This window comes from Podarcis liolepis (genome assembly GCF_965112155.1).
Source record: "Podarcis liolepis genome assembly, chromosome: 13".
Classification (NCBI taxonomy): Eukaryota; Metazoa; Chordata; class Lepidosauria; order Squamata; family Lacertidae; genus Podarcis; species Podarcis liolepis.
In genome coordinates, this window is record NC_139573.1 from 5,379,577 (window position 1) to 5,398,194 (window position 18,618).

The 18,618-nt window shown below is 47.7% G+C and overlaps 1 protein-coding gene across 2 annotated transcripts in view; it reads right to left on the minus strand.

The window, feature by feature from the left end:
- LOC310692084 (polyunsaturated fatty acid lipoxygenase ALOX15B-like) overlaps positions 1-18,618 on the minus strand; it is a 45,263-nt gene that overhangs the window by 25,057 nt on the left and 1,588 nt on the right. Inside the window, exons 2-6 of one of the 2 annotated variants that reach the window (XM_083472604.1) lie at positions 16,606-16,709; positions 14,307-14,467; positions 12,185-12,403; positions 9,709-9,913; positions 3,143-3,227 (exon numbers count right to left, since the gene is read on the minus strand). In XM_083472604.1, the coding sequence (XP_083328730.1) occupies positions 3,143-3,227; positions 9,709-9,913; positions 12,185-12,403; positions 14,307-14,467; positions 16,606-16,699 (764 nt within the window). In that variant the 5' untranslated portion in view covers positions 16,700-16,709. Of the gene's footprint in view, positions 1-3,142; positions 3,228-9,708; positions 9,914-12,184; positions 12,404-14,306; positions 14,468-16,605; positions 16,793-18,618 lie in introns of those variants that run through there. The other variant, XM_083472605.1, reaches the window with a different exon arrangement.

The following is an 18,618-nucleotide window of genomic DNA, read 5'->3' on the forward strand; positions in this document are numbered from 1 at the left end:
TTTATTGTTAAAATAATTCAGCATTAATACACACATATTGCGAATATACAAACATACATTTCATACAATCCTTAAAAATGTTCAAACATACTAACATTCAATCCCACAAATAATTCCTATCACCATCCATCACCCCTCACCCCACCTTTGTGTTAGACTTCCAATCTACTCAATTGCAATTTCTTTCCACTTCTATTACTTTTTTTCACACACCTTTAACCTAATTTCATGCTTCTTTTTCTATTACACATCGTTATCCATCTTATTTAGTATTCCAGTATTTAAAACGGAACTTGTTTATTCTAATAAGAGTTCTGATTTTTCAATATGGTTTTGCAAGTACAGTGGTGCCTCGCAAGACGAAAAGAATCCGTTCCGCGAGTCTCTTCGTCTTGCGGTTTTTTCGTCTTGCGAAGCAAGCCCATTAGCGGCTTAGCGGATTAGCGCTATTAGCGGCTTAGTGGGCTTAGCGGATCAGCTGATAAGCGGCTTAGCGGCTTAAGATCAGCTGATAAGCAGCTTAGCGGCTTGGGAAAGGGGGGGAAAGGAAAAAAACCCCGCAGGAACTCGCAAGACATTTTCGTCTTGCGAAGCAAGCCCATAGGAAATTCGTTTTGCGAAGCACCTCCAAAACGGAAAACCCTTTCGTCTAGCGGGTTTTCCATCTTGCGAGGCATTCATCTTGCGGGGCACCACTGTATCCTTTAAACACCTTCCAGTCCCTGTCTATCTTCTCTTTTGAGATCCTTCCAATTTCTCCCATTGTTTTGGATATATTGTAGTACTCCAATAATTTGGCAAGCCACTCTATTTTTGTCGGTATAATACCACTTTTCCAATTTTCCAATTTATTGGGAATAGTACCAGGAAGTCTAAAGGAAGAAGACGAGACATTATATTTATACGCAACAGTAGCCGCAAGGCTATTGACTGTGAAAAATTGGGAAAATTGGGAAAGTGTTTGTTTGTTTTAAAATCTCTCACATCTGGTTTCTGCTGCTTCAGAATGCAGGTGAGAGACCCTGTGTTGAAGCACCCCTCCGTTCGAAATAAAGGCATGGCGTCTGCAACAAATTGTTGCAGCGTGGGGAGTTCCTGCTCACCATTCCAGTCATTAGGCCTCCATTTCCCCTCCACCCTGGTTTTCTATCCCCTGGTAATATATGCATTATCAACTAAATATCTAGCACTTGGCCTAGCTTTACCCAGGCTGGAGGAGTTAGCTACCGCTCTGCGCAGGCTCCTAGGCCTCATTGAGGATGAAGTTTGATTTCCCACTAATCTTCTTGTAGTGGGTTCATGCGAAACAGCAGAAGACGAGATACCCTCTACAACAGCAAACCCCCTCCAAGTGTCCCTGTTTTCCAGAGGCAGTTCCGGATTTATTGAAGTCGTCCTGGCTTTTGAATTGATCTTGGAATGTCCAGCTTTCCCTTAGGACAGGGGTGTCCAACTTCCAAGAGACTGCGATCTACTCCCACTATAAATAAACCGGCAGTGATCTACCCATTGGATTGACCAGAGTTGTTGAGTTTTTTTTTTGGGGGGGGGGGAAATCAATCGATGGAGATCACATGATCAACCAGGATCGAACAGGGACAGCTCACGATCAACCGGTAGATTAGTAACTTATACAACCTTTAGAAGACATCTGAAGGCAGCCCTGTATAGGGAAGTTGTTTAATGTTTAATGTTTTATTGTGTGGCTGGGGCAACTCAGGTGGGTGGGGTATAAATAATAACATTATTATTACTGAATAAAAAGGTAAAGGTAAAGGGACCCCTGACCATTAGGTCCAGTCGTGGCCAACTCTGGGGTTGCGGCGCTCATCTCGCTTTACTGGCCGAGGGAGCCGGCGTACAGCTTCCGGGTCATGTGGCCAGCAGGACTAAGCTGCTTCTGGCGAACCAGAGCAGCGCACGGAAACGCCGTTTACCTTCCCACCAGAGTGGTACCTATTGATCTACTTGTACTTTGATGTGCTTTCGAACTGCTAGGTTGGCAGGAGCTGGGACCAAGCAACAGGGGACCCAGCAACGGGAGCGGGGATTCGAACCGCCAACCTTCTGATCGGCAAGCCCTATTTCACTGGGAAATATTTCCACCAATTTGGCTGACATGCAGCAGCAACGAATGACTCATTGCATGTCAGGAGAAGGGAAGCGAAACGGATACAAGTATTTAGGAGAAGCATTTATGTATGCAACAGCAACGGCAAGAATTATATTAGCAAAAAGCTTGGAAGACAAAAGAAATACCAACGAAAGAACAATGGCAAGAGAAACTTACAGAATATGCAGAACCGGCAAAATGAACAGATAAATTACATTAAAAAGGACAGCAAAGACTTTAAAAGAGAATGGGAACCATTTGCAACATATATGAAGAGGCAACATAATGAATTGGACTCGTTGGCAGGGTTTGAATAAACATACACAATTGTATACAGTGGTACCTCGGGTTAAGTACTTAATTTGTTCCGGATGTCCGTTCTTAACCTGAAACTGTTCTTAACCTGAAGCACCACTTTAGCTAATGGGGCCTCCTGCTGCCACCACACGATTTCTGTTCTCATCCTGAAGCAAAGTTCTTAACCCGAGGTAATATTTCTGGGTTAGGGGAGTCTGTAACCTGAAACGTATGTAACCTGAAGCATATGTAACCCAAGGTACCACTGTATAACAAAAAGTAAGACTGTATGTATTGGGAAATTTTTGGGAAACAACACGCAGGTTGAGTAATAATAATAATAATAATAATAATAATAATAATAATAATTTATAATAATTTATTATTTATACCCCGCCCATCTGGCTGGGTTATGGAAATAAAACAAAATGGGAATACGAGGGAAGTCCAGGGGAGGAGGGGGGGATATGGAAAATTGTTAGAGAAATATTGTTAGAGGATGTATACATGGAAAAACCAATAAAAAATGTTTTTAAAAAACAAAATAAATATTTAGGAGAAGCTGCTCTCTACAGCGTTGGGTCATTGGTGCACTGAGCTCAATTTTGCCCACACTGGCTGACAATAGTGGCTTTCCAAGGTATCTCTTCCAGCACCGCCTGGGAATTTAACCAGGCACCTTCTGCACCCAAAATAGGTACAGCTACAGCTCTGAAGGCAAGATCTCCTCACCTGTACGCCTCCTGTCTCGCCTTCACCTCCTCTGCCCGGTGGTGCAAAAGCAACTGGTTTCCGTCATCGTCACAAACCAGTTTGGCTGGAAGGAGAGAGAAAACGGAGCGCTGTTGTTTAAAAATACATTAGCATTTGGAACATGAAAACTTTCCACTGGAGAGAGAGGGTGGCTTAGCAGACAAGGGCCTGCGAGGTCAGGGTTCAAATCCTGCTCAGCCATAAATTTCACTGGGCCCCCTTGGGCCAAACACCCTCTCTTGGCCTAAGCCAAGATAAAAACAGGCGGGCGGGGGGGGGGGGAAGAGCCAGATACACCGCTGTGGAAGAACGGGGAGCTACGAATGCCAATGACTGAGTACCGTATTTTTCGCTCTATAAGACGCACCAGACCACAAGACGCACCTAGTTTTTGGAGGAGGAAAACAAGAAGAAAAATATTCTGAATCTCAGAAGCCAGAACAGCAAGAGGGATCGCTGTGCAGCGAAAGCATCAATCCCTCTTGCTGTTCTGGCTTCTGGGATAGCTGCGCAGCCTGCATTCGCTCCATAAGACGCACACACATTTCCCCTTACTTTTTAGGAGGGAAAAAGTGAGTCTTATAGAGCAAAAAATACGGTAAGTCTTAGGCGGCTCTGAGCAGCGACAGCCTCATTTGACTATGATTATTAAAATTCTGACCCGCCCTTCGCCAACAGGTCCCAGAGCAGGTTACGGCAATGGAAAATTCGGAATTGATATGCAAAACATGTTCGCGGGGTGGTTCTGGAAAAGTTGGCAGGGGTGCCAACTTCAATAAAATATTGGAGGGGGGGGAGCAGGTAAGCCCTGCCCCATATAATCCCATGATATAGAACATACACACCATTTGAATGGCAAAGCCCATAAACTTTTGAAATATTTTCTGAAATATTTTATTGGGGCCGCCAAAGAGACCTCGTCCCCGAGGAGTTAGAAAGTGAGGCATTGGGCGGGGTGGCTAATAAATAATCGGCATGTAGCCAGTAATTGCAGGCAACCAGTCGGGCAAGCCACACAGGCTAGCAATCTATAAATCGGTTGCAGGGAGAGTTTTTGAGGAGCTCGTGTATGGACTGATCAGCCGCGGGGCCATGCAAACTGAGGCAACCTGGGAGAGTCACTTCGCCGCTGGGAGAGATCATCAGGGGGTTTGGGCTGGGTGTTCATCAGTATGCGGATGATACCCAACTCTACCTCTCTTTTAAATCAGAACCAGTGAAGGCGGTGATGGTCCTGTGTGAGTGTCTGGAGGCGGTTGGAGGATGGATGGCGGCTAACAGATTGAGATTGAATCCTGACAATACAGAAGTACTGTTTCTGGGGGACAGGAGGCGGGCAGGTGTGGAGGATTCCCTGGTCCTGAATGGGGTAACTGTGCCCCTGAAGGACCAGGTGCGCAGCCGGGGAGTCATTTTGGACTCACAGCTGTCCATGGAGGCACAGGTTAAATCCGTGTCCAGGGCAGCTGTGTACCAGCTCCATCTGGTACGCAGGCTGAGACCCTCCCTGCCCGCAGACTGTCTGGCCAGAGTGGTGCATGCTCTGGTTATCACCCGCTTGGACTACTGCAATGCGCTCTACGTGGGGCTACCTTTGAAGGTGACCCGGAAACTACAACTAATCCAGAATGCAGCAGCCAGACTGGTGACTGGGAGCGGCCGCCGAGACCATATAACACCGGTCTTGAAAGACCTACATTGGCTCCCAGTACCTTGAAAGCCCTAAACGGCCTCGGTCCAGTATACCTGAAGGAGCGTCTCCACCCCCATCGTTCTACCTGGACACTGAGGTCCAGCACTGAGGGCCTTCTAGCGATTCCCTCACTGCGAGAAGCCAAGTTACAGGGAACCAGGTAGAGGGCCTTCTCAGTAGTGGCACCCGCCCTGTGGAACGCCCTCCCACCAGATGTCAAAGAGAACAACAACTACCAGACTTTTAGAAGACATCTGAAGGCAGCCATGTTTAGGGAAGCTTTTAATGTTTGATGTATCACAGTATTTTAATATTCTTTTGGAAGCCGCCCAGAGTGGCTGGGGAAACCCAGCCAGATGGGCGGGGTATAAATAATATATTATTATTATTATTATTATTATTATTATTATTATTATTATGAGCTTCCAAGTGGCAGGTTGAAGTGCTCGCTTGGTACGCATATATTGCTTGCTGTTTAGAATAAAATCTTTAGTCTTCTCGCTCACTTGTGGTGTAATAGGAATTTTGAGGTCTTAGATATATGGCAATGTTCATAAGCGTACCAACCAAGCACGTACATAGATCACCACAGGAAGACCGACCTGGAACCATTTTGATTCCTAAACTCAGCAAATGTTTTCTCTGCAAGGTCAAAGGAAAGTGGAAAAGCCTCCCCATTGTCTCTTTCCTCACAAATCCTGTCTTAAGGGCACATTTAAGATATGAATAGGGTGTGAGCCTGTGACATGACCCAGGAACTAAGTATTCATCATTACAAAAGACTGGACAGGCTACCCAGGAAATCCAATCAAGTATCAGGAGATAAACAAGGACAAGAGAAAAACAACATTCAAATTTCTGTTTTAAGACCGCCTTTTCTGTGATGTAGGTATGATGTATCTGAGGGGTGGTCTTAGGTTACACCCTTCTGTGATGTATGTATGATGTTTCTGGGGGTGGTCTTGATCTACAGGGTGTCAATTTCAAAAGTCTTTATAAGGCCTTGTGCGCCATTTTTCTGGGTCCCTCCTCTCTCCTGCGTGTGAGGGGAGCACCCTGTTGCAACAGATCAATAAAGATCAGGCTTACTAGCTGCTTTGCTTCTCAATATTCTCTGGTTGGCCTCTGTTATCTTCTCCTACCAATAGGGAACCTATGTAAGGACTCTATATGGGCTCTTGGATACCCCATAAGCGAAAAAGAGCAATTTTTGTTTACAACAGTGGTACCTCGGAACTCGAATGGCTCCGTTTAGACACCGAAAACCAGGGTGTAAGTGCTCCGGTTTTTGAAAATTCCTCGGAACACAAACGTCCAATGCGGTTTCCTCTGTTCAAAAACCTAGCTGTCAAGCTGCGCCTCAGAAGTCGAACATTTCGGTAGTCAAATGGTCATCCGGAACGGATTACGTTCGAGTTCCGAGGTACCACTGTACTTCTGAATCCCATTTTAAAAGAACCACCTTGCAATGGGCAAGACGGGTGTCATTCTGAGCAGACCTGGGTCTTGCCGCCCTTTTAATTTTGGCCCAGAGTTGCTCTCTCATCCCATGGCATTGTGGGAAATGTAAACGGTGCGCAGAAACAACAGAAAGCTCCCTTGCACCAAGTGAAGACCAGGGTTGGATTTAGGTTTGATGAGACCCTAAGCTACTGAAGGTAATGGGGCCTTTTATATGTCCAGCTGTCCTTTGTCAACAACAAATTGTCGCTGTTTTTTGTGTTGAATATATGCTATATGCTCATTGATGGACCTAAAGGGGATCTCAAGCCATTTGCCCATGTTGCCCTGCAACCCGTCCATGCAGAATGTAGGCACCCTATATATAGAAAGGAGCAAACCAGTGATATTTTAGGGAGCAGGCTAGCAGGCGGGGCCCGTGACTTACATCATAGGAGCCTACACAACACAGAACACTGTTGCTGTATGTAGGTTTTATTTTATTTGTTTTTTATCTTATATTTTGGAAATATACATACATTTTTTTCCTTTAATTTTTTTGGGGGGCCCCAAGAGAGTGGGGCCCCAAGCTATAGCTCGTTTAGCTTATACGTAAATCTGGCACTGGTCAAAACCATCGCTCTGCCTCGCTCAGTACTGTCAACAACACAGCCCGGCAAACTTTGTTCCCCAAGGTTTTAGGCGGGGGAACATTCCCAGCCCTAGCGGTGTGGGGGTGGCACAAAGGGCCACAATATGTGTGCCCCTTGTGAAACCCTGAGTGTGCGGCTAATAGGGAAATTATGGTAGTGGCTTTAAGAAACTGCTGCCTTAAGAAACTGTTGATTCTGCAAGTTCGGGGCAGAAATACAGCTAATACGTAAATCACAATATATAGCACAAAGCTGGAATGTAAGTTGCTACAAGAAGGAACACAGCACACAACAGAACGCAAATGGCTACACAGAACGCAGGTTCCCATAAACCACAGGGGCTTTTGCAACAGTGCGGAGGCCATGGGTGGGAATCAAAGCTGCGTCAGCAGAAACAGCCGATGCTCATTGCGCAAGCGTACTAACCTGAAACGCATCTCACAACTTGAATGAGGCAACAATGTACGTGACTGGATGAAATTAGAATGCTTTGTAAAAAAAGTTATAAATACCCCCTCTTGCCATGAGGAGGGGGTCGGGACTTGGCGGAACATACCCTGACGGATCAATAAATGGCCGGACTTCATCTCCTCCCAGGTCCTGAGTTTTATAGTGGTACCTTGGTTTAAGAACAGCTTAGTTTATGAACAACTTGGATTAAGAATGCTGTAAACCCGGAAGGAGGTGTTTTGGTTTGCGAACTTTGCCTTGGAATAAGAACACGTTCCGCTTCCTGTTGTAAATTTTTGTAAATTGAGTCGCCCACTGCTATGGGAAAGCACGCCTTGCTGAAGGAATGACCACCGGGTGTGGAGCACATTTCCACCCACAGACAAAGCCACAGCTGTCTGAACATCATGCCCTCTATCTAACCTTTGCTCTCTTAGTGGTCTGCCGTGCCCTGTCTGTGACATTTGTCTGCTTCGTCATACATTGTGCAAGAGGAGAGTGACGCGGTGGAAACAGGTGCAGAATAACTTTGTACCACCCCTTGATCTCGGGACTGGAAGATATGTAAAGGTCACAGTCCAAAATGTATCTGACTGGTTTTGCATATTGTGCTAATAAAAAGAGCCTCGGCAGAGCTAGCTGGCAGCTTGCCTGTGCACAGCTCACCTGCATTACCAACTCCCACCTCATGCCTTCACTTCACCTTGGTTTAAGACCAATAGCTCCCCTTGTGGCTCCCAGGGGTGATACGATGCTAGGAACAGAGGATCAAAAAGGGAAAAAACCTAAACAACAAAACAGATCCCAAATGAGCCAGCCGGACCATCACAAACAAGATCCACCAATTTTAAAAATGAAAGATACATCCCGCCATGATATTCAGCCTCCTACAAGAGACAGCGAGGACTCCGTTTCTGCGGAAGAATACACCTTAATAAACCGTTTCTGGTCATTGCAGCCCTCAGCTCAAATCGAAATCTTGGATAGACTAGACATACTCAGAAGCAGACTGGTCAAGAAGAACGAACACAATGAGACGTCGGCGGGACTACATTTGTGGCCCATATCCCCTAACTGCCTAGTGGATAAGAGGAAGGTGGGAGGTTCATTTAAATGCATAGATCCAGATCTCCAACTGCAGCCCCGTATGACAAGGCACGATCAAATCAGGAAGACAAACCTGGTTTAAGAATACTTTGGTTTAAGAACAGACTTCCGGTTTAAGAATGCTTTGGTTTAAGAACAGACTTCCGGAACAGATTAAGTTCGTAAACCAAGGTACCACTGTATTTACAACAGACTTAGGGGTTTTTATAGTGTTTGACCCCTCCCAATATTTGGCGTCTCAGTGGCTGGACTTCAGACCTTCTGTATGCAAAGCAATACTCTTCCTCAGAGTTACGAACCTTCCCAGGAGCTCAAATGCCCCCAGCCCCCCCAGCACTGTCTTTGGGGCCACAGTCTGGAATTATTTTCTGGAGGGAAGTGGCCCGACCGATGCCAGCCACCTCCAAGAGTTCACATACGATACATATTCTGGACTCACAGCTGTCCATGGAGGCGCAGGTCAATTCTGTGTCCAGGGCAGCTGTTTATCAGCTCCATCTGGTATGCAGGATGAGACCCTCCCTGCCCGCAGACTGTCTGGCCAGAGTGGTGCATGCTCTAGTTATCTACTGCAATGTGCTCTACGTGGGGCTACCGTTGAAGGTGACCCGGAAACGACAACTAATCCAGAATGTGGCAGCTAGACTGGTGACTGGGAGTGGCCGCCGAGACCATATAACACCAGTCCTGAAAGACCTTCATTGGCTCCCAGTACGTTTCCGAGCACAATTCAAAGTGTTGGTGCTGACCTTGAAAGCCCTAAACGGCCTTGGCCCAGTGTACCTGAAGGAGCAACTCCACCCCCATCGTTCTGCCCGGACACTGAGGTCCAGCGCCGAGGGCCTTCTGGTGGTTCCCTCCCTGCGAGAAGTGAGGTTACAGGGAACCAGGCAGAGGGCCTTCTGGGTGGTGGCGCCCGCCTTGTGGAACACCCTCCCATCAGATGTCAAGGAAATAAACAACTATCTGACTTTTAGAAGGCATCTGAAGGCAGCCCTGTTTAGGGAAGCTTTTAATGTTTAATAGATATGGCTGGGGAAACCCAGCCAGATGGGCGGGGTATAAATAATAATAATATTATTATTGATGATGACACTATCTCTGTGATTCCCAGCAGAAGGGACTTGGTGACCTGGGAGAGTTGGCCCTGCGTCGCCGTCCCAGCGAAGGGCTTCTTTGAAGGGATGCTACCAGCACCTCACCTGTCCCTTCTCTCAGCTCCAGGGTCGTGTACCCCTCGATCCACTGGTAGCAGGGGAAGCGGTACGTCTCTCCCTGTGGGGTGACGAGCTGGACAAAGTTGCAGTACCAGCTATCCTCGGGGAAGAAGAGGTACGGTTCCTTGTGGAGCTGGACCAGCAGAATCGGGCCCAGCTCCCCATCGCTGGGCACCTTGTATTCATCCACCTGCGGAAAGAAAAGGGGCAGCCGCTGATTCGCCACGACACTAGGAAGCAGGACTTCACCTGTTTGATTATGGATCTGTTAAAGCAGCTCTGGTCCGTGGGCCTATTTTTGGCCCATGTGGCCTCCCTCAATTTTGGCCGTGGGGCTGTTTTAGTCAAAGCAAACCCCTCCAGCCGAACACCTCACATGGAATGTGAAGTGAGAGGCAGGAAGAGTCAAGGCTCATAGCTGTCAACGTTTCCCTTTTCTTGCGAGGAATCCTATTCGGAATAAGGGGATTTCCCTTAAAAAAAGGGAAACGTTGACAGCTATGCTCCTGCTGCTTTGCAAGTCAAGAATTACAGTGTAGACGTTTTATACATCTTGCATTTAAACTATCATTAAACTATAGTATAAACTATTATTGGTAAGGCATACTAAAGATGAAGAGGTTAAAGGGGTGATGATACAATGGGCTAAAGATTTTGGATATAATATTCAGCTAGAATCTTGGGGGAGGTTGTGGAAGGAAGGTGTTTACTGCATGTAGTGCACTTAAATAAAATGTCATGGAAATGATGTACAGATGGTATTTAACACCATCAAAACTTGCTAAAACTTGCAAGAGCTAAGGAGTGTTGGAAATGCAAAGAAAAGGAAGGTATCTTTTACCGCATGTGGTGGACTTGTAAAGAGGTAAAGGGTTTTTGGGAAATGATAGATAATGAGTTAAAGAAAATGTTCAAAAATACTTTTGTTAAAAAACCAGAAGCCTTCGAGGAGCGGTAAAGTTTCCAGCTTGTTTTAGCCCCTAACTTTTGCTAATCGGCTTTTGAACTATGGGGGATATATAAGACTAAAGCCTGCCAACTAGATATTGGAGATCAGACCCCAGGGGGCCAGATAGGAAAACCGTGGGAATTACTCTCACTGTACATGACTGCTGCACAGAAGAAAAGGCACAAGGCTCAGTGGAAAAAGGAGATTTTAAAGAAAGTACTGCCGTTTTTACATCTGTCCCACTGACTCAAACAGCAACGTGGGGAATTGAGAGTTAAAAGAGAGGGATTTTAAATAACGTAGCAGTTGATTATTGGACTGTATTATATCGCTAAAAATGGGCAGAGAAAAAAGAAAGGAAAAGACTGAAAGGTGGAATTCTAAACGGAAACAATAAGAAGGACCAACGAAAGCGGAGTGGCAGATGAAGATAATGGACTTTGCAGAACTGGCGAATTTGACAGGAAAAATCCGAAACTGGCATGATCAAGTATTCCAAAAGGACTGGAGTAAATTTATACGATATTTGAAAGAACATTGTAAGCAATTAACATCACTAGCAGGGTTGTCTGGAGACTTGTAATGAGAAAATTTCTTCCTTTTTATGTTTATTTAAATTCTGAGGTATTTTGTAATGAGTGTAATTAGAATTGGAAAACGTATAGAATGCTATGATATAAAGGTTAATTCTGAAATCTATGAGGCGGGAGGGAAGGAAGTGGACAGGCTCTAAAGCAGGGGTCAGCAACCAAAGGCCCAAGGGCCACAAGCGACCCACGGGGGTCGTTTAACTGGCCCACGAGCCGCCCCCAAACTGAGCCGCCTGCTCGGTGAGTCCCCGCGGGGATTTGCTTATGTGGTGCCAGAAATCGCGTGCAGACAGAGACACCGGAAATCGTGAGTGCAATCCGGCTCACAGACGGAGTGAGCCAGCCCAGGCGAGGTAAACCTTGCCAACCTCTGCTCTAGAGAGCCAGAGAGGTAAAGTGAATAATAATAATAATAATAATAATAATAATAATAATAATAATAATTTATTATTTATACCCCACCCATCTAGCTGGGTTTCCCCAGCCACTCTGGGCGGCTTCCAACAGAACCTTAAAATACAATAACCTATTAAACATTAAAAGCTTCCCTAAACAGGACTGCCTTCAGATGTCTTCTAAAAGTCTGGTAGTTGTTGTTCTCTTTGACATCTGGTGGGAGGGCGTTCCACAGGGCAGGTGCCACCACCGAGAAGGCCCTCTGCCCGGTTCCCTGTAACTTGGCTTCTCGCTGTGAGGGAACCGCCAGAAGGCCCTCAGCGCTGGACCTCAGTGTCCGGGCAGAACGATGGGGGCGGAGACGCTCCTTCAGATAATAATGATGTGGTTATATATTGTTAAATGGAAAACGAATAAAAATTATTTACATATATAAAAAGAATTACAGTGGAGAGACGACTTCCTCAGGCCCTGCAAAGTCCCTGCCTCCCCCCCCCCCCAAGTCCACCTCTGAAGATCCACTCACCGCTCCCGGGGCGAAGTCCTTTCCCGTGTTGTTCAGCGTCTGCTTGCGGCTGCTGCCCCTCGAGCCCACCAGGGTGATGGAGACAGTATCGAAGGTCCCTGAGCCCCAGAACGTCCCAGTTGCCACTTGGACCTTGTACGAAGCCATTAGGGTTCCTTCTTCGCTGCTGGACTCGGCTGGCCGTCTCCTGTAGTGGCTCTCCTCTTGATCCTTCGTGGGCTAAAGGTTAAGTCCAGAGGGAGGTATGAGGGAGTGGACGAACAAGATGCTTTCGGTGGAAACTGGGAGGTGGCTGCAGTAGATCTGCCAGAGATAGCCCCTCTGCGTCATGTGGGCCAGAGGTTATCAGCGAGGGGTGAAGAAATAGAGGGGGCCGCGGGTGGCGCTGTGGGTTAAACCACAGAGCCTAGGACTTGCTGATCAGAAGGTCGGCGGTTCGAATCCCCGTGACGGGGTGAGCTCCTGTTGCTCGGTCCCTGCTCCTGCCAACCTAGCAGTTCGAAAGCACGCCAAAGTGCAAGTAGATAAATAGGTACCAACCCGGCGGGAAGGTAAACGGCGTTTCCGTGCGCTGCTCTGGCTCGCCAGAGGCGGCTCAGTCATGCTGGCCACATGACCCAGAAGCTGTATGCCGGCTCCCTTGGCCAATAAAACAAGATGAGTGCCACAACCCCAGAGTCGGCCAGGACTGGACCTAATGGTCAGGGGTCCCTTTACATTTACCTTTAACTCCCATGGAGATGGCTGGGCCAGAGGCAGGGAAGACCAACAGCAGGGGGAGCCAGAGGCAACGGGCGGTGGAGCCAACTAAATCTAGATTCGACCCCGTCCTCTTCCTCCCCAAGGAGCAACGAAAAGACTAAGGCTGGAGGAAGCTGGTTGTAAGAAGGCAGGCTGGATCATAGCCCCGTTTCTCTAATGGTCCAGCCTTTGCTGACAGAGGGTCACACGTGAAACCAGTGTGAGCTTAACATTCCTTAATGGGGTGGTGCAAACCAGGACAGGGTGGAGACAGCTGGGTGCTGCAAATTCTTTAGCCTGAGGCACAAGTTCTCTAGAAGCTTCTATTTGCGAGACAGAGCTTTATGGCCAACCCACCCATCCTCTACGTCTGAGGGTTTATGGTGCTGACCTTTAAAACCCTAAAGGGCTTCGGCCCTATATATTGAAAAGAGCATCTCCACCCCCATCGTTCAGCCCTGAGGTCCAGCTCCGAGGGTCTTTTGGCTGTTCCCTCCCTGCGAGAAGTGAGGTTGCAGGGAACCAGGCAGAGGGCCTTCTCGGTGGTGGCACCTTCCCTGTGGAACGCCCTCCCAGCAGATGTCAAGGAAATAAACAACTATCTGACGTTTAGAGGACCTCTAAAGGCAGCCCTGTACAGTCGTACCTCGGAAGTCAAACAGAATCCGTTCTGGAAGTCCGTTCAACTTCCAAAACCAAAGCGTGGCTTCCGGTTAGCTGCCCGAAGCTCCTGCAGCCAATCAGAAGCCCCGTCGGACGTTCAGCTTCCAAAAATAGTTTGCCAACCGGAACAGTCACTTTCAGGTTTGCGGCGCTCGGGAGCCAAAACGTCCGAGAACTGAGCTGTTTGTCTTCCAAGGTACGCCTGTACAAGGAAGTTTTTAATGATTAGTGATATTCATTATCTTCAAAACGGATCTGGCAGCTCTTCAGACAGAGACAGCTTTCCAACGGTGGCCTGTCTTCTGATGGCTTTAAAATAGTGGTACCTCGGGTTAAGAACTTAATTCGTTCTGGAGGTCCGTACTTAACCTGAAACTGTTCTTAACCTGAAGTACCACTTTAGCTAATGGGGCCTCCCGCTGCTACCACCGCGCAATTTCTGTTCTCATCCTGAAGCAAAGTTCTGAACCCGAGGTAATATTTCTGGGTTAGTGGAGTCTGTAACCTGAAGCGTCTGTAACCTGAAGCGTATGTAACCCGAGGTAGCACTGTATCCTCTTTGAAGGAGGCTGCACAGCCACATGCGGGGGTCGGACGCAGCACCCCCCTAAGACTGTGGGATTAGACTGACGGTCAAAATGGCACATCGCAGAAGTCTCCCACAGCAGCTGCCCAAATTTTAAGATCCTGCTTTCTGCTGAAAGGACGGAAGAGTTACCTGCAGCTCTTTCTGGAGATGGGTGTGATTCTCCAGGGAAGCGGGGGCCCTTCCTTGGGCCCCCAGAAAGCCAGCAGGGAATCCAGAACATCGGCGGGCGCCATTCAGAGGCCTCCTCCTCCTCAAGAAAGCCTCCGTTTCCCACCGGGCGGCATCGTACGCTACGGAGACAGGAAAATGTTTGTTTAAATCTCCTTGGCAGCTTGCTGGCCATTTCTCGCTTCAGGCAGACACTGGATTTATTGATTCGGGGCAGGAGAGGAGAAGGGGCGCTGGAATGTTCCACGGAACACGGGGCCAAATGTTTGCAAATGAGAAACCTCCAGGCAGGCAGCTGCCATCCTGACACCGTGACCCAGGATTATAAGAAATTTAAGGTCTTATATATATAATAAAGGTTCATAGATGTGCCAGCCAAGCACCTACATAGATGTGTGGACCGCATGTCTGAAGCAGCACAGAAAAACAGCCCTGAAACCATTTTGACTCCCAAACTGACCAAATGTTTCTCTGCAAGGAGGGAGGAGGTGAAAATTCGTTCTGGAGGTCCGTTCTTAACCTGAAACTGTCCACTTTAGCTAATGGGGCCTCTTGCTGCCGCCAGAGCACGATTTCTGTTCTCATCCTGAAGCAAAGTTCTTAACACGAGGTAATATTTTTGGGTTAGCGGAGTCTGTAACCTGAAGCATCTGTAACCTGAGGTACCACTGTAAATTACCATTTCGAAAGAATGGCCAGACTCCCATTAAAGGCAATCAGATAAGGCATTATCAGATAACCTGCCAGACAAGAAAAACAACAACATTCAAATTTCTGTTGTAGACCACCTTTTCTGTGATGTAGGTATGATGTTTGTGGGGGGTGGTTTTGAGTTACACCCCTTCTGCGATGTATGTATGATATATGGAGGGGTGGTCTAGAGCTCCAGGGCAGGGAATTTAAAATTAAAATAAGGGCAGGCACACCTTGGTTCTGGGTCCTCCTCCTGCGTGTGAGGGGAGCACCCTATTGCAATAGCTTTAATAAAGATCAGGCTTACTAGCTGCTTTGCTTCTCAATATTCTCTGGTTGGCCTCTGTTATTTTCTCCTACCAATAGGGAACCCACTTAAGGACTCTATACGGGCTCTTGGATACCCCATAAGGGAAGAAGGGCAGATTTTGTTTACAACACCCACATCCTATTTTATCGCTGCTTCCCCATGCTAGAGCTGTCGTGGCTCCCACCGGGGATGAATTCGAACTCAGGGGGTGGTTTCCACCAAACGCTTTGATGCGCAGGGCCTCGCTGCACATATTATGCAAACCGTGCGGTGCACATGGCTGCACAAATGCAGAGCAGGCAACACACACCCCAAAGAGGTGGGCACAACTTTGCACGGCCGGCGGCTCCTATCCTCAGCAACCTGGCGAGTCTCCGAGAGGCCTGAACCAGCCTTTTCCCCACGTGGAGGTGTGGCAAGGGGAGGGGCTTCCCCTGTTGGATTTCCGCCTGCCACACAGCTGTCACAGGCGTCTGCCGGGGGAATGGTGGATGCTTAGATTAAGTACACAATTGTCCTGGGTGTGTGTGGACCGCCAGGCCAAGATAATTCCTCAGGGCATGGGTAGGCAAACTAAGGCCTGGGGGCCGGATGTGGCCCAATTGACTTCTCAATCTGGCCCGCAGATGGTCGGTGAATCAGCATGTTTTTCCATGAGTAGAATGTGTGCTTTTATTTAATATGCATCTCTGGGTTATTTGTAGGGCATAGGAATTCGTTCATTCCCCGCCCCCCAAATACAGTCTGCCCCCCCACAAGGTCTGAGGGACAGTGGACCAGCCCCCTGCTGAAAACGTTTGCTGACCCTGCCTTAGTGTATGAGTAGGCAAACTAAGGCCCAGGGGGCGGATCCGGCCCAATCGCCTTCTCAATCCGGCCTGCGGACGGTCCGGGAATCAGCGTGTTTTTACATGAGTAGAATGTGTCCTTTTATTTAAAATGCATCTCTGGGTTATCTGTGGAGCATAGGAATTTGTTCATTTTTCCCCCCAAAATATAGTCCGGCCCCCCACAAGGTCTGAGGGACAGTGGACCGGCCCCCTGCTGAAAAAGTTTGCTGACCCCTGCCTGTGGCTTCCCCCAGAGCATCCTGGGACCTGTGGTTTGTTAGGAGTGCCAAGGAGTCCTTTCACAGAACTACATTTCCCAGAGTTCCCTGGGAAGAGGGATTTCTCCTGCTGAAAAAGTTTGCTGACCCCTGCCTTAGGGCTCCAGGCTGTTTTTCCCACCACAGGGACGTTACCAGAGACCAATCACCTGCTCCTGGAGCGCTGCTGGCGCAGAGGACTCTGTGGGCGCCCTCAAATCTCTTCCAGCGCTCCTTCACCTTCCAGAATACCTTCAGCCTCATCTTCGAGGTCCTTGGGAAAGAGAAAGGGAAAGGGTGGGAAGCCAGGCAGGTTTTTCCAGGAAGCAAAATGCCACACATTCCTAACCTGGGGGCGGATGTCAAGACTGGAACCCGCCGTTTTATTTTTAACTTTGCCGTTTGCACAGGAACATGGAAAAGTGCCCAGCACTGATGCAGACTGTTAGTTCAGTACAGTGGTGCCCCGCAAGACGAATGCCTCGCAAGACGGAAAACTCGCTAGACGAAAGAGTTTTCCGTTTTGGAGGTGCTTTGCAAAACGAATCTCCTATGGGCTTGCTTCGCAAGACGAAAATGTCTTGCGAGTTCCTGCTGGCTTTTTTCCCTCCCCCCCCTTTTCTAAGCCGCTAAGCCGCTTATCAGCTGATCCGATCAGCAGATAAGCCGCTAAAAGCCGCTAATAGCGCTAATCCGCTAATCCGTCAATGGGCTTGCTTCGCAAGACGAAAAAACCGCTAGACGAAGGGAATCACAGAACAGATTCTTTTCGTCTTGCGAGGCACCACTGTACTGGTAACAGGAGCTGGCAACAATTCTGCTTTCTGAAGCCTTTGCCAGGATCAGGCCAGTGGCCTACCTGGTCTAGCCTCCTGCTCTCACAGTGGACAAGCAGATGCCCTATAGGGGAACCCAGATGCAGGATGCGATCACAAGAACAACACTTTCCCCCTTCTGTAGTTTCAGATGGCATTGCTGCCTCTGACCGTGGAAGCAGGGCAGAGCCATTGTGGCTGTATTATTATTATTATTATTATTATTATTATTATTATTATTATTATTATTATCATTGCTAGGAACCATCAATGCCCCTCTCCTTCATGAGTCTGGCGAATCCTCTTTTTAAAGCCACCCGGGTCGGCTGCCATCCCTGTGGCAGGGAGTTCCATAGTCTAACTCTGCGCTGCCTGAAGAAGCACCTTTTTAAACTGTCCCAAATCTTCTGACACTCAACTTCTGGCAAGTGAGCCATATCTGAACCAGTCCTGGCCTGAATTACAAGAATGAGGGTTCTGGAGCGGATGTGTTCTAAGCACCTTTTCACGCCAAAATCTTAAGCATGCTTCCCAGGAGGGAGGGAGCAGGAGGGAGGGCTTGGGGCTCGTCCGCAGGTACGTTTCCTCCACATTTTCCAGGCGTGGTCTGTGTTTTAAAGCTCCACATCAGACTTCTCTTTCATTTTGTTTTGGTTTTTTTAGCTCCAGAGCTTTCCCTGCAGAAATCTGCTCTTTACTGCAGAATCGGAACAAACAGCAATACACAGAAAGCCCAAATCGCCGTTTGTTGTGCTTTAGCATTAAAGAGCGGGTTTTCGCAGGAAAAGCTCCAGAGACAGGGAGAGCTCATAAGAGTTGGAAGGGACCCTGACAGTCATCTAGTCCTACTCCATGCAATGCAGAAATATGCAGCTGTCCCGTCTGGGGATCGAACCTGCAACCCAGGCATTATCAGCACCACGCTCTAACCAACTGAGCTATAAGCCCTTAGTTCGGGGCAAGCCCTTTGCTCAGAGTAAACATGCATGGGATGACTCTGCAAGGAGGGAGGAAGGATGAATTCAATTCAGTTCCCATTTAAAGCTAAACTTCTTTTTTTTCTTTCTCTGAAGCAATGCAGCCGTTCTTGAAAAGCTCTCTGAACTTTGCAAAGCAGTTCTCCCACCAAGTACAAAAACACATCTGGTAAGGGTATATGTGCTCATATTGTAGAAGATAACATATACAAAGCACATTATATTACAGGGGAAATGCAAAAATTTAGGGGAAACGAGATACAAACACATAGATATTTAGAAAGTTGGTGCGAGCCTTCACCAGTTTTTAGCTTATTAACTTTCCCCAAATCCTAAATCATGGTTGTTAATTCTTCTTCTTCTTATTATTATTATTATTGCTTTATCCTTT